The sequence below is a fragment of the Solanum dulcamara genome, chromosome 1 (genome assembly GCF_947179165.1).
Source record: "Solanum dulcamara chromosome 1, daSolDulc1.2, whole genome shotgun sequence".
Lineage (NCBI taxonomy): Eukaryota > Viridiplantae > Streptophyta > Magnoliopsida > Solanales > Solanaceae > Solanum > Solanum dulcamara.
Genome location: NC_077237.1, coordinates 7,105,983 through 7,117,961, shown reverse-complemented (window position 1 = coordinate 7,117,961; position 11,979 = coordinate 7,105,983). Strand labels below are relative to the sequence as shown.

General features: G+C 33.3%; 2 protein-coding genes across 5 annotated transcripts; one reads left to right on the top strand and one right to left on the bottom strand.

Annotated features, from left to right (window-relative positions):
- Positions 1–1,993: 1,993 nt before the first annotated feature.
- Positions 1,994–5,628, bottom strand: LOC129900146 (uncharacterized protein At2g27730, mitochondrial). 4 transcript variants are annotated; one of them, XM_055975104.1, is made up of 3 exons: positions 5,385–5,627; positions 4,862–4,939; positions 1,994–2,141 (listed from the first exon to the last, which is right to left on the bottom strand). In XM_055975104.1, the coding sequence occupies exons 1-3, from the start codon at positions 5,535–5,537 to the stop codon at positions 2,139–2,141; spliced, it is 234 nt and encodes a 77-aa protein (XP_055831079.1). In that variant the 5' UTR covers positions 5,538–5,627; the 3' UTR covers positions 1,994–2,138. The 4 variants fall into 4 exon arrangements, with proteins under 4 accessions (XP_055831079.1, XP_055831072.1, XP_055831066.1 ...); XM_055975097.1 differs by lacking the exon at positions 1,994–2,141 and adding an exon at positions 2,293–2,505 and having other exon boundaries at positions 5,385–5,628; XM_055975091.1 differs by lacking the exon at positions 1,994–2,141 and adding an exon at positions 2,293–2,508.
- A 1,265-nt stretch (positions 5,629–6,893) lies between these two features.
- On the top strand, positions 6,894–11,535 carry LOC129900140 (uncharacterized). Its single transcript, XM_055975087.1, has 4 exons — positions 6,894–7,067; positions 8,699–8,788; positions 10,406–10,673; positions 10,972–11,535. Exons 1-4 carry the CDS (start codon positions 7,025–7,027, stop codon positions 11,342–11,344), a joined length of 774 nt encoding a protein of 257 aa, XP_055831062.1. The 5' UTR covers positions 6,894–7,024; the 3' UTR covers positions 11,345–11,535.
- Positions 11,536–11,979: the final 444 nt, after the last annotated feature.

Sequence of the window (11,979 nt, the reverse complement as noted above, 5' to 3'; positions counted from 1 at the left end):
GAACTTGACCATAATAAGGGTTCAATTTCAAAAGTTTTACGACCTATGCTCCCTGCGTCATCACCAAAACTTGAAGAAGGAGTCATCATGCTACAATTTGGAAACTTTGAACCAGTTGAAGTTTCTGCCTTGAAGAAAACAACAAACACACTCAAGATACATGACTTCTCTAATGGCAAGAATGATGATACTTGGACTTTAGTCGCACACAAAAGACAAAAGCATCAAAGGACTTCTAAATTGCTACTTTCGAAAGTCGACACAAGATCAAGTGTCAATCAACTTCAAATATGCAAAAGCATAAAATCCAACCCCAAATCGAAGTACATTAATGCTTCATCACAAAGGGTTAAAAGGACAGTTACATTGATGAAGTTCTTCCCCAAAATGCTCCTCGGTGCACGAGCCTAAATTGAAAGTTGAAACGCTCATTAACGCACGAACCTAAAATGCATGTTACTCCTAGCCTGCATGAGTTTAAACTGTGTACGGCTAAAAAAATTACGAGTTTATGTGTTCATCATATTCTTTAAAATATAAAGGCAGACTCGATAGCTGAGTTTGAAACAATATTTGTATAAATCCATAAAGCCTTTTGCCGTGATTTTTACACATATTGTAGTTCTTTGAGTCATCTTTCCAATGAAAAAAGAAGCTCATGATTTCGTCATTTCTACTTCGAGTTATGATTCTACCACAGTCGCACAAAATTGAAGTTCTGAGCAAGGTAGAATTGTGGGCTGAGTTTAAAACAATATCTGTACAAATTTATGAAGTCTTTGGCCGTGATTTTAATGTATGTTGTAGTTCTTTGAGTCGTATTTCAAATGATAAAGGAAGCTCATGATTTCGTCATTCCTAATTCGATTTGTGGTTTTTCTACCATAGACGTGCTAAATTGAAGAGCTGAGCAAGACAATATTGTGGGCTGACTTTGAAACAATATTTGTAAAAATTCATAAAGCCTTTGGCCGTAATTTTTACACATGTTGTATTCCTTTGAATCGTCTTTCCAACAGAACAAGATGCTTGTGATTTCGTGATTCCAACTCCGAGTTATGATTTTTCTACCAGAGCCGTGTAAAACAGAGACGACCAGCGAATCAAAACTCGAGGGTTGTTTTTTAAAATATACCTGAGATAATTTAGGAACGATCGTGATTTCCGCATGAGACGTAGCCCTTTGAGTCTACTTTCCAGTGCCGTAAATCACTCGTGATTTTGATAGTCCTAAGTCAATATATGAAGTTTTTCATGAGCCTGTGTGAAGTTGATACACCAACGTACGTAGATGCACTGGACTGAAGCTTTTTGTGAGCCTATTCAAAGGAAATAAGGCAGAAACCTGATTGTATTTTACTTGGGATTATGAGGTCCTTATATAGACATACAAAATTTGAATTAAATTCATGTTCATTTGGGTTGAATAATTCATTTGGACTTCACAAATGCATAAGTCCATTTTATTAAATTCAAGTCCAAGATCCATTTCATCTTAAAGTCCAAACTCATACCACGTGTCAAGATGACTTGACATCCCAATCAAGTTAAAGACCAACAAAAGGATGTCATGTGTTCAAATGATGTAGCAATTCTGATCAATATTCAACAACCAATCAAAAATCAACCTTATCATATAGTATTTGTAATAAACTTGAAGACTTATAGGAACCAATCAGAAGAAGGTAAAAGAGTTCATCCACATTTAGACTGCCTTCCTCCTAGCACTAGCACTATAAATAGGAAGGTTACATAATTTTCTGAAGACATTCTGCATGCATTGAAGAAAAGCTATAACATCAACTACATAAGTTCTTCGAAGTAGTAGTCAATGGAGTTCTTCCCGAAGATCAGCTTGAAACGATGAAATACACATCTCAAGAAAGTCTACATCCTCCTACATTCGAAAAATACGCTACTTCCGGCCCTCAAATTACGAAAATATATTAGAAAAAAAGAATCAAGAGAACAACAAAATTATAGTCATTAAAGATTCATCAATAAAATTACTTTTTCTTTTATTTATTTTGATTGCAGTTAATTTTCAGCACCAAGAAAATTTATTGCAAATAGATACATTACAGATTTTCGAGTCCAACAGATGAACCCGGATTGGCAGGATCAATTCTACCCATGTTTTACTGCACGATGAAACACAACATAGACAACAAATTACAAATCAATAGCATATTTTTACCTTCATCTTTAATCTAAAAGATAGAGGGTTGTTTCTTACTTCAATGTGCGGCTCGAGAAACATAACATAGACGACAAATTATTAAGAGGTGAAGATTAGACCAAAGAAAGCCGATCATGAAAATAGCAAGTTTACAAGCATTATACACGACACGAACAAACTAAAAGCGAGATTATTATAATTAAACCATATTCTGTACAAGGACAAGCTCGAGGAGGAGCGGTCAGCAGACATTATTTCTATCAACAAGACCTGAAGGGAAAAGCTGCAGATAACTAACTTCAGCTCTAATGAGCCTCTTCTTCAGCCTTCTGATAAAGAAAAGAAATGACAAAGTGAGAAGAAAGTTCCAAGTACAACCTGATTTAATTCGTAGTTTAGAAGCCAAGCAACTCATTCATTCCGTTATTGTTGAATTATCTCGAGTTCTCAGATGAAAATCTGTGTTTTTGCATATATTTTATGAATACATTTTTTGGCAAAATAAAAGTAATTCAGAGAATCGGAGTATCATCATCTAGCCAAATAATTAGATCTAGTTGCTTTGCTTCAAAGAAGCATATAGATTTTCCAGAGCCAAAATACATACAACAAACATATCTAGTGAAAATCCCATAGGTGGAGTCTAGTGAGAATTGAGGATAGAATGTACGCATACCATACCCTAACCTCATGGAAATAAGGAGATTGTTTCCAAAAGAAAACTTGGCTCAAATATAACATATAAGAATAACGAGAAAAGAAAAATGATGGGGGAGAAACAAAGCAATTAATAAGAAAACTCAAATAATAACAACCACAAAATAATGCGATAACCTAAACACAGTCAGTGAGGGTGGAATCAAAAGCAAAACACTATAAGAAAATGGCTAAACCCCTTGAAAATCAAGACAACACTTCATATCTCCTAATCGCCTCTCTTCAATAGTTTTTCGACCTATTTCTACCTCTCTTCGTATCCACTATATCCAGCCTCTCACACCTCTATGACATTAGATAGGAGTATGTGGAGGTCACATATTAAGACATGACATTAGATAGAAGAGCCAAAACATGGATCTAAAAGTTGATAATTTATTCCCCGATCAAGTTCTTTAATATTAAAAATACTATATATTGGAGAAGAACTTCAGAAACTTCTCCTGTTTACAAGCCACATGCCAAGAAGTAAAGAATGATTCTCTACGAATATTATCCAATCTTTTATACAACAAGAACTTTTGGGTGCACCATAGAGAGTTAAAGACTATTCCTCAAAATGTACAAAATCATTTTCTAGATCCCTCTAAAACTCTCATATCTCATATTTCTTTCTTTCTGTAAGCCCCACAAGTTTGGGTCAGAATCACACTAAAACACTTCTCTTGATATCATCTTTCCAACCAACCAATCTCCTACATCCCTATTTTGTGTGTTGCGACAAAAAGCATCATTACATAGTTAGACTCTAATGTAGTCATTTAAAGAGCCTTCTTTAGGGGAAGATTATTCTCTCGATAGGTTTATGATTTTATACAAGTTCTTTAGGGGAAGATTATTCTCTCGATAGGTTTATGATTTTATACAAGTTCTGTTAATATGAGAGGACACTTGACCAAATCACATTAGATATTATGCTTCTTTTAGTACACAATCTCTTTTGTTTCTGCTTTATGGTCATTTGAGGTTTGCAATTACAAGTAATGGATAACATAATCCCAATCCCGCATTCCATCCCAGAATTGTTATCCCCTGTCCCACAAACTAAACAACACCTAAATTCATAAGATTTATGGTCATTTGAGGTTTGCAATTACAAGTAATGGATAACATAATCCCAATCCCGCATTCCATCCCAGAATTGTTATCCCCTGTCCCACAAACTAAACAACACCTAAATTCATAAGATGTAATTCTGTTTCCAAGAGAAACAAAGTTTCTTAATCAATAGATTTCCGAAAACCCCCGCTATGCCTAAAAATCTCCCATAGCAGCTTAAGCTTATGCTATTTCAAGCAATCTCCACTGCATTAACAAGTACACAATAATTCTACTATCTATCTGCTTTGATCTTATACTAACAAAGAACAATAAATTTATTTCCTTTTTCAGTTACTCATGAAATTAGAAGCCCAGATAAAGAGGATTCTCACCAAATAAAAACCAAAAACATTCTATTCTCCCTGAAGTATAGGGGGAAGAGCCACGATTTTCATCAAGGGTATCAAAATATAAAGTCAAATGTACTATTATGTTGCTAGCAGGGTAGAATACACAACTTCAAAAATTTTTTGCAACCACTTAACAACTACACTACACCAACTTGTTTCAAGAAGTGTCAAACACTTGTATATATACAATGTAATTTTCTAACGAAGGTGAGTCTCTTGACACCCCTCGGGCAAGGGTAGCTCCCCCTGTATAAGCTAGGGTTTGGCCATACAGTATAATTTTTGAAATTTTTTCTTCAAATATACATTTAAGCATAATATTTGATCTTCAATTATTTTGAAACCTCCACTAACAAAACTTCAATTCAATTTTTTTCAAGTAAAATACATTGTTCAAATGAAACCTCAAAAACTCAAATTTTCAAATTTCAATTTCGAAAACCTTTGACCAAATAGGAGCAAATTAGAAAAAACAATTTCAAAAGATGAACGAAAAAATTGAAACAATACGTACTTTGCCAGCTTTCTCTCTTTCAGCTCTCTCCTTCTCAGCTTTCTTCCTCGCCTTCTCCATCCTCTCCCTTTCCATTTTCTTTTTTTCACCAAAAAAACAATAATTCAATAAATAAAGCTAAATCCATAAACAAACACTCAAAAATCTCGAAAGTACACATCTAAACATCTCAATTTGATTTCAATTAATAATCAAACACTCAAAAACCTCGAAAGTACACATCTAAACATCTCAATTTGATTTCAATTAATAATCAAACACTCCAATTTGTTGGAATAATAATTCAAAGTTGGAGTAGAAATTCTAGGTGATTTATTATTTGTTATTTATTTAATTCATATTTAGTTAGAATTTGTTTATTCTAGTTTATATAGAAATAAGTTTTTTAGTTCAAATTTAATTTAATTTTTTTTTACGTATTGCTAGATTATTTTCAATATATCGAAAAACATAGAATATATAAAAAAGAGAGAACAATTCATCTACTTTAACACATAAATTTTGAAAGTCTCCAGACGAATACCTTAATATAAACGGTCTCTTTAGCACGTTCTTCTTCACTGAAAATTCGACCTTTGTCGTCGGATAAGTAGCGAAGGCCGGAAACCGTTGATCGCCGACCACCTTCCATTAAACGACGAACTCCACTGCTTGAAACGACAGATCTCATTGCCATGTTCTGCTTTCTTCTGGATTTTTGATTTTTTAATTACTCATCAGCTTATATGAAAGCAGCTAGAGGTTCCAGATTTTGAGCTCTCTGTTGCCACGTAGTCAGACCAGAAGGCTCATTTATGAATTTTTAAATTAAAAGAAAATAAAGCATAATTATCCGAAATTTTTACTATTTACCCATTCATATAAAGACAAAATGCATATATCAATCAAATTATAGGTATATAAATTTATATAACGACGAAAAAATACAATTAATTCAAATATTATATTTATTTAAATAGTACAATAAATATAATACAATATAATATAATATAATATAAAATAATACTCCGCTTTGAAATGATCTTCTCCTTATTTCCAATCTCATTACTTTTTTTTTCTTGAAAAAAGATCACGGATAAGACGGAACTGTGAAAAAAATGAATTTAGCAAAATTTTAAATTTTGAGGTGTAATTTTTGAAGTCAAACTATACTCTTATCGTTCACTTTTAGTGGTTTATTTTGAACAAAATATGTTATTAAAAAAATAATAATTAATATAAATATATTATTAATTAATATATAATTTTATATTTTGAAAAAATAATTTGATGATTAAATAATTAATGTCGAGGATAAAATAAGAAAAAGAATAGTTATTTTTATATAGGTTAAAAGTGACGATTAAAAATAAAAAATTTATAAAAAAATGAAAGTGTTTTGAAAGTTGACACTAATGGATGTTCCACTAGGCAACTTGTCTATCAAATTGTCATCTTTTTGTGGCTATAAATATAGTCAAGCTCTGAAGAGTGAAATACTGACGTTTTCTCTCCTCTATTCTCTTTTCTTTTCTTTTACTCTCTTCTTCTTATTTTATTAAGTTAATGTATTTTATAATAAAAAGAAGTATTTATATTTTTAGAGGATGTGTTCGGTATGAGGAAAAATAATAATTTCAAAGTGTTTTTAATGAGGATTTTTTTAAAAAAAAAACTGAAAGTAGAAAAAGTAAGCTTCCTGATATTTCTGTTTTATCTTTTCTTTAAACATATCTCATCTTTATTTACATTTACATCCCAATCTTCAATTTCACCTCTCATAATATTTATGTAGGTTATATATAATATTTTTAAAATAATATTTTTTATTTTTATATGACATGTTAAAAAATATAAAAATAAACAGATATTTTTATATTTTTAATTTAAGATCATAAATTTTTAAAAATTTATTTTGTGAACTCTCTAAAGTAAAATTAGATAAAGCAAATAAAAATGGAAAGCTATTTGATCAAGACCAAAAATATCAAAATTGTTCAAAGCATATTTTGAGGTATAATTTTGAACCTCCTCTAAAAACATAAGGACCATCTCTGTTATTTTCTCGTTGCTTTTTTCTGCAAAACAACCAAATCTTTCTCTCTTCTCCATTTTCAATACCTCAATTTTGAGTTCGTTGCTGCAATTGAAATCTGGGTTTAGAGACGAGAAGAAAGGCAAAAGATGTATCATCCTACTAGAGGTGGCGTTCGCGGTGGTCGAGATCGTAAGCTTTCTTTGCCCATCTCTGGATAATCTAGGGTTTCTTTTGTTTTTTTCCCCGTAAAATTCGTCATGTAAAGTATCAGGTTTCGTTAATTGTTAGTCTAATTTGCTTTCATAGCTTATCGGGGTCAAAAATTGAGAGAATCGCCCTTCCTCGAACAGAGATCGAGGCTTTTCTTATTATTATTGAAAGTTGAAATTATTCGAGATATTGTAAATTGTGGAATTACAGTATGTGGATTTGTTGTTGTTATTAACAAATTCAGATTTTCACCCAGCACACGGTAGGATTAAATAAGGCAGAAGGTTAGTTGGTAGTCGAGTTTTGCCTAGTTTCTCTTATCAGTATCTGTTGTTTCCTTTGCTTTTTGTATTATTTGTTGTTTCTACTTGTTCTCCTTTTAGTTGTTTTCAGCATGACTTCTTCACTATTGTATTTGCTTTACATACTTGATTTTTGATATGCTTACTCTAGCCGAAGATCCATCGGAAGTGGCTTTTCTATCTTCTCAAGGTAGTAGTATGGCTGCATACATACCAACTCCCCAAAACCTACTTGTAGTGTAATGGATTACACTGGGTATGTTGTTACTCAGAAGGATTAGAATGGAAAAGTCTTAGGAGTTATAAGCAACAATAATTACTGGTACTATGCTTTGATCCAAGGAAGTTGGGGAAAAGTTGGAGAAGTTATGAACTTGTAAATTCTGTTTGTCTAGCTCGGTGGTTATACATCAGGTTGAGGTTTTAAAATTTTGAAGGATAATGTATTAGGTTTGTGATTTAGGAACATTATGTAAAGGGTTGCATGGCCCTTATTTTTTTAATTTTCACAAAAAAAAATGATATAGGCAGGGAGTTTGCTACACCAAAAAGGAAAAGTGGGATAATATTGGTCCTGTTTTACTTTTACCTAATATAAAAATAGCAAAGTAGAGAGTTGCCGCAATCATCCTCTTATGTTTTAGGTTTGGGTGAAGGCAGAGGATATGTGAAGGAGGAGAATTAAGGTTGGGTTCTCGGGACGATGTTCAATACATGCTTGTTTTCTGATAATTTGATGTCTATATTTTGCAAGTCCATGTTTATTATTGCTTGATAAAATAGGCCATGTTTCCGTTTGTTAGTTTCGGGAGTTTTCTGGTACTTGCTGCTTGTATTGTGTGAATCATGAATGTGCTCCAACAAATTAGTTCCCATATATTGATGCAGCTAGATGTGGTCTGCTTTCTTGATTCTCGTTTCTGCTGATTATACATGTCTTTTTGTCTGCCTTTTTATATTTTCCCTTCTTATCTAAATGTTGCTCCCTTTTCTTGGGGTTCTGGCTTATCGGTGCAACTCTGCGACAAAAATTATGAGGAGACAGATACATAGATATAAGAATCAGTATATCTAAGCTCTTCCTAGAGTCATGAATTTCAAATCATGATTATACTTACTTTTCTCAGAAAAGAATTTCAAATTTTAGTTATGATGCTTTCCAGTTCAGACACGCTTAATGAAGTTTTTCTGTAGATGGCATAGGAGGTTCTTCCACAAAATTGTTCTTGTTTTTTCTGGAGAATCAAGCTGTTAAATTTTTGTCCCGTTATGTAGTGTTCCTAATGTATACTTTCTTTGCTGCAACAGAATTTAGCTGGGATGATGTGAAGGTTGATAAACATCGAGAAAATTATATAGGTCATAGTATCAAAGCAGCAGTTGGGAGATGGCAGAAAGGTATATTCTTGTTCTCAAATTATATATCACCATTGCAATTGCTGGAAATTAGTCCATAAGAAACATCTATATATTTTGTTTGGTCAATAGTGGATGAGAAACATGTTGCTTCTGCCATTTTCCCCAAGAAACATGCTAATTGCATTAGTAGTTTGTGCCCATTGTAAAGTAAAGAATGGTATATATGTTTATCCCCATGTATAAGAGCTTCTCTTTTTTTTTTTCTCCTGAAGATTGTAGATATGAAGAAGTATTCATGAAGTATCACAATTAACTGTACTTCATGGTATTTTCTTAATTTGCTGCCCCAAGTTCAGAGCAAAAATTCTGTTATCTGTTACCATATGCCACAAGTTATAGATTTTGCCGGAAGTTCTAGTTGTATGTTATTGAAGTATAGTTTTTCAGTCAAGCATGTGATAGAATGCTAAGATAAGTATACTTCAGAATAAATTAATTCACATCAAATATGTTAATGTCATAAAAAGCATGTACAAAAGAGCAATCAGAAGTGAGAACAGTAGGAGGAAATATAAAGGAGTTCACTATTTTTTCTTGAAACAGGTAAATAAGGAGTTTAGTATAATGGTTTTATATTAAGGGTCTTCTGTGAGCTTGAATTTAATTATGCTAATGTTGGATGAGACAAACAATAGTTTATAGGATGATGTTAGATGGCACATGTACCTGCTGATGATATTGTGTCCATTGATGAAACTAGCAAGACGAAAAAATTGGAGCTGTGAAGAAGCACTCAAGTGATTGAGGATTTTTAGGCAAGTAGAATTAGATAGAATATATGCACAGGAAGTTTAGCTCTCACTAGAATGAGAAGTATATTAGGTTTAGATTATGGTACCTAAATGCGAACAATTCAAAAGTCTAGGTCATTGTTGTGAAAAGCAAGCGCTTCATCGCTTAAAGTGACAAGGCAAGGGTAGGTTGAAGAAGCGACTTCTTCGATCGAAGTAGCATAAATTGGCCAAGTCCTTAGGTAATTAATTTTTTTAAAAACTGGTAGCATTTTGTATTAAATCAGTACTACCTCAGTACTTAGGTAGTACTGGGAAAAACCATATTTACAATAGAGTAAAAAACTTATAAACTGAAACATACAATCTTTTGCATATTTCTACCTATCTCCAAGTGATTTGAGGTCTACCTCATCCCCTTTTTACACCTTCATTCACCGTAAGTTTCATGCTTAAGAACTGGTTCATCTGGAGGTCAATGCAAAACATAAGAAACAATCTCAAGTGACCTCCACTCATTTATCCTTCATGTGTGCAACTTTTACCTTCTAGTGAATGTAATCATTTTTACCTTGGCTAATCCTGTATTATAGGAGTAGATTTTGCTGCCCCACTTTGTAGACTGTAATTATATTGCTGAGTGTGAGGATGCATATTTGTACAAAGCTAGCTAGCCAATATAGGTTTGAAGTCATAATAATTTGTTGGAATCCTGAGGTACTAAATCCATACTTTATCTGGGGTCCAAGTACTTTTTACTGGGGCAATATGAGGGTATGTTGTGCTGGACATTTTATTTCTTCATTACAGTCTTAACTAGTGACATATTTTACATCTTGTTGTGGTGTTTTCTCCCCCTGTGCAGGGAAAGATCTTCATTGGTACACCCGTGATAAGAAAGCCCAGGAAAAGGATACGGAGGCAGCAAAAGAAGAAATACGTAGGATTAAAGAAGAGGAGGAACAGGCAATGAGGGAGGCTCTGGGCTTAGCTCCTAAGCGTGCCACACGTCCTCAGGGTACTCGGCTAGACAAGCATGAGTTTTCTGAACTTGTGAAGAGAGGTTCAACAGCAGAAGACTTGGGAGCAGGGCATTCTGAAGCAGCTCGGGTAGATGGTCTTGGTTTCTCAAAGTGAGTACTGATTTCACTAGCATTGAAAGTTCTCTTTAGATTTTTGTGGGTCTTATCAGTCATTTTATTTCTCCTGTCGTGCTTTATGTGCACTATTTCTCCTCTCCCTTTAGCTTTTTTCTTACGGATAAATCATCTCTGAATTTCATTGCTAGTCGGAGAACAAGGGCTTGACTTTGAAGATGAAAGGTTCTAGAGTAACTAAATTATGATTTAAAGAAAGGATAGAACTGTATGGATTTTGTTTCTTCGTTATTCTGTGCGGGTGCCTAATCATGTTTGTTAACACACTCTACAGATTGCCCAAACCTTGGGAAGAACCAAGTTCAACATCGGCTTTTCCATCTAATCCGGTTGATGAGCCTGTAGAAAAGATTAATGCAAGTCTCCCTGCTGTTGCACCCCTACAGAATGAAGAAGAGTCGGAGGATGAAAGGAGCCAAAAGAAGAAGAGGCGAGAAGAGAAGAGACGGGAAAAGGATGAGAGGCGAGAGAAGCGACATTCTCATGATACAAATGATAGGAGGAAACATTCCCACGATTCAGATGACAGGAGGAAACGTACCCGTGATTCAGACGATAAGAGGAAACATACCCGTGATTCAGATGACAGAAAGAAACACAAGAAAGACAAGGAGAAGAGAAGAAGACATGATTCTGATTCAGATTAAACTTGAATAATCCTTGGGTAGTTATTGTGTCCTTGCTATCTTTTACCTTAACAATTGCATTCTGAATACTTGTGTTGGATACAGTTGGATACCTTCCTTTTTGCCGTGTATCTCAGAATGAAGTGTTATAGTTCAAATTTGTGTTGTGTTTTTAGAGGAAAAGGATCAAATATACCCTCTACTTTCATTTATTGGTTAGCTTGTTCTTCGGTTATTTATACCCCCCGTTACTAAACATAACGAAAATAACCTATTTAATACCCCATGCCGTTGATTGTTAACTTGTTCTTTGGTTTATTCATAAAATTAATGATTAGAGGAGTCTGTTTAATATTTTCGAAAATTACAGGGGAGACTTAGACTCACCTAATTTCGAAAATAATAATAAATGGGTTACATTAATTATTTTCTGCTATCAAATTAAATGCAAACGTAATCCTCAACACTAATTATTAAACTAGCACATACGTGAGGTGTAGATATATAGAAAAGTAAAACTACATCCGTCTCAAATTAACATTTTTTAAATCTCAAAATAATTTTATTAGTTAAAAAAAAATTAAAATTAACAATTATTTTCAATTACTCTGTTTTTATTTTATTTTATTTGGACTATGTTAACTTGACACACTCTT

Excerpts from the sequence above, each read along its gene's own strand:
- LOC129900146 (XM_055975091.1), bottom strand. The coding sequence starts at position 5,537 with ATGGCAATGAGATCTGTCGTTTCAAGCAGTGGAGTTCGTCGTTTAATG. Across the intron at positions 4,940-5,384 it reads AAGAGACCGTTTATATTAAG|AAAATGGAAAGGGAGAGGAT; the intron begins GTATTCGTCTGG and ends GGTGAAAAAAAG. Across the intron at positions 2,509-4,861 it reads AAAGAGAGAAAGCTGGCAAA|AAGGCTGAAGAAGAGGCTCA; the intron begins GTACGTATTGTT and ends TTTCTTTATCAG.
- LOC129900140 (XM_055975087.1), top strand. The coding sequence starts at position 7,025 with ATGTATCATCCTACTAGAGGTGGCGTTCGCGGTGGTCGAGATC. Across the intron at positions 7,068-8,698 it reads CGTTCGCGGTGGTCGAGATC|AATTTAGCTGGGATGATGTG; the intron begins GTAAGCTTTCTT and ends TTGCTGCAACAG. Across the intron at positions 10,674-10,971 it reads GATGGTCTTGGTTTCTCAAA|ATTGCCCAAACCTTGGGAAG; the intron begins GTGAGTACTGAT and ends CACACTCTACAG.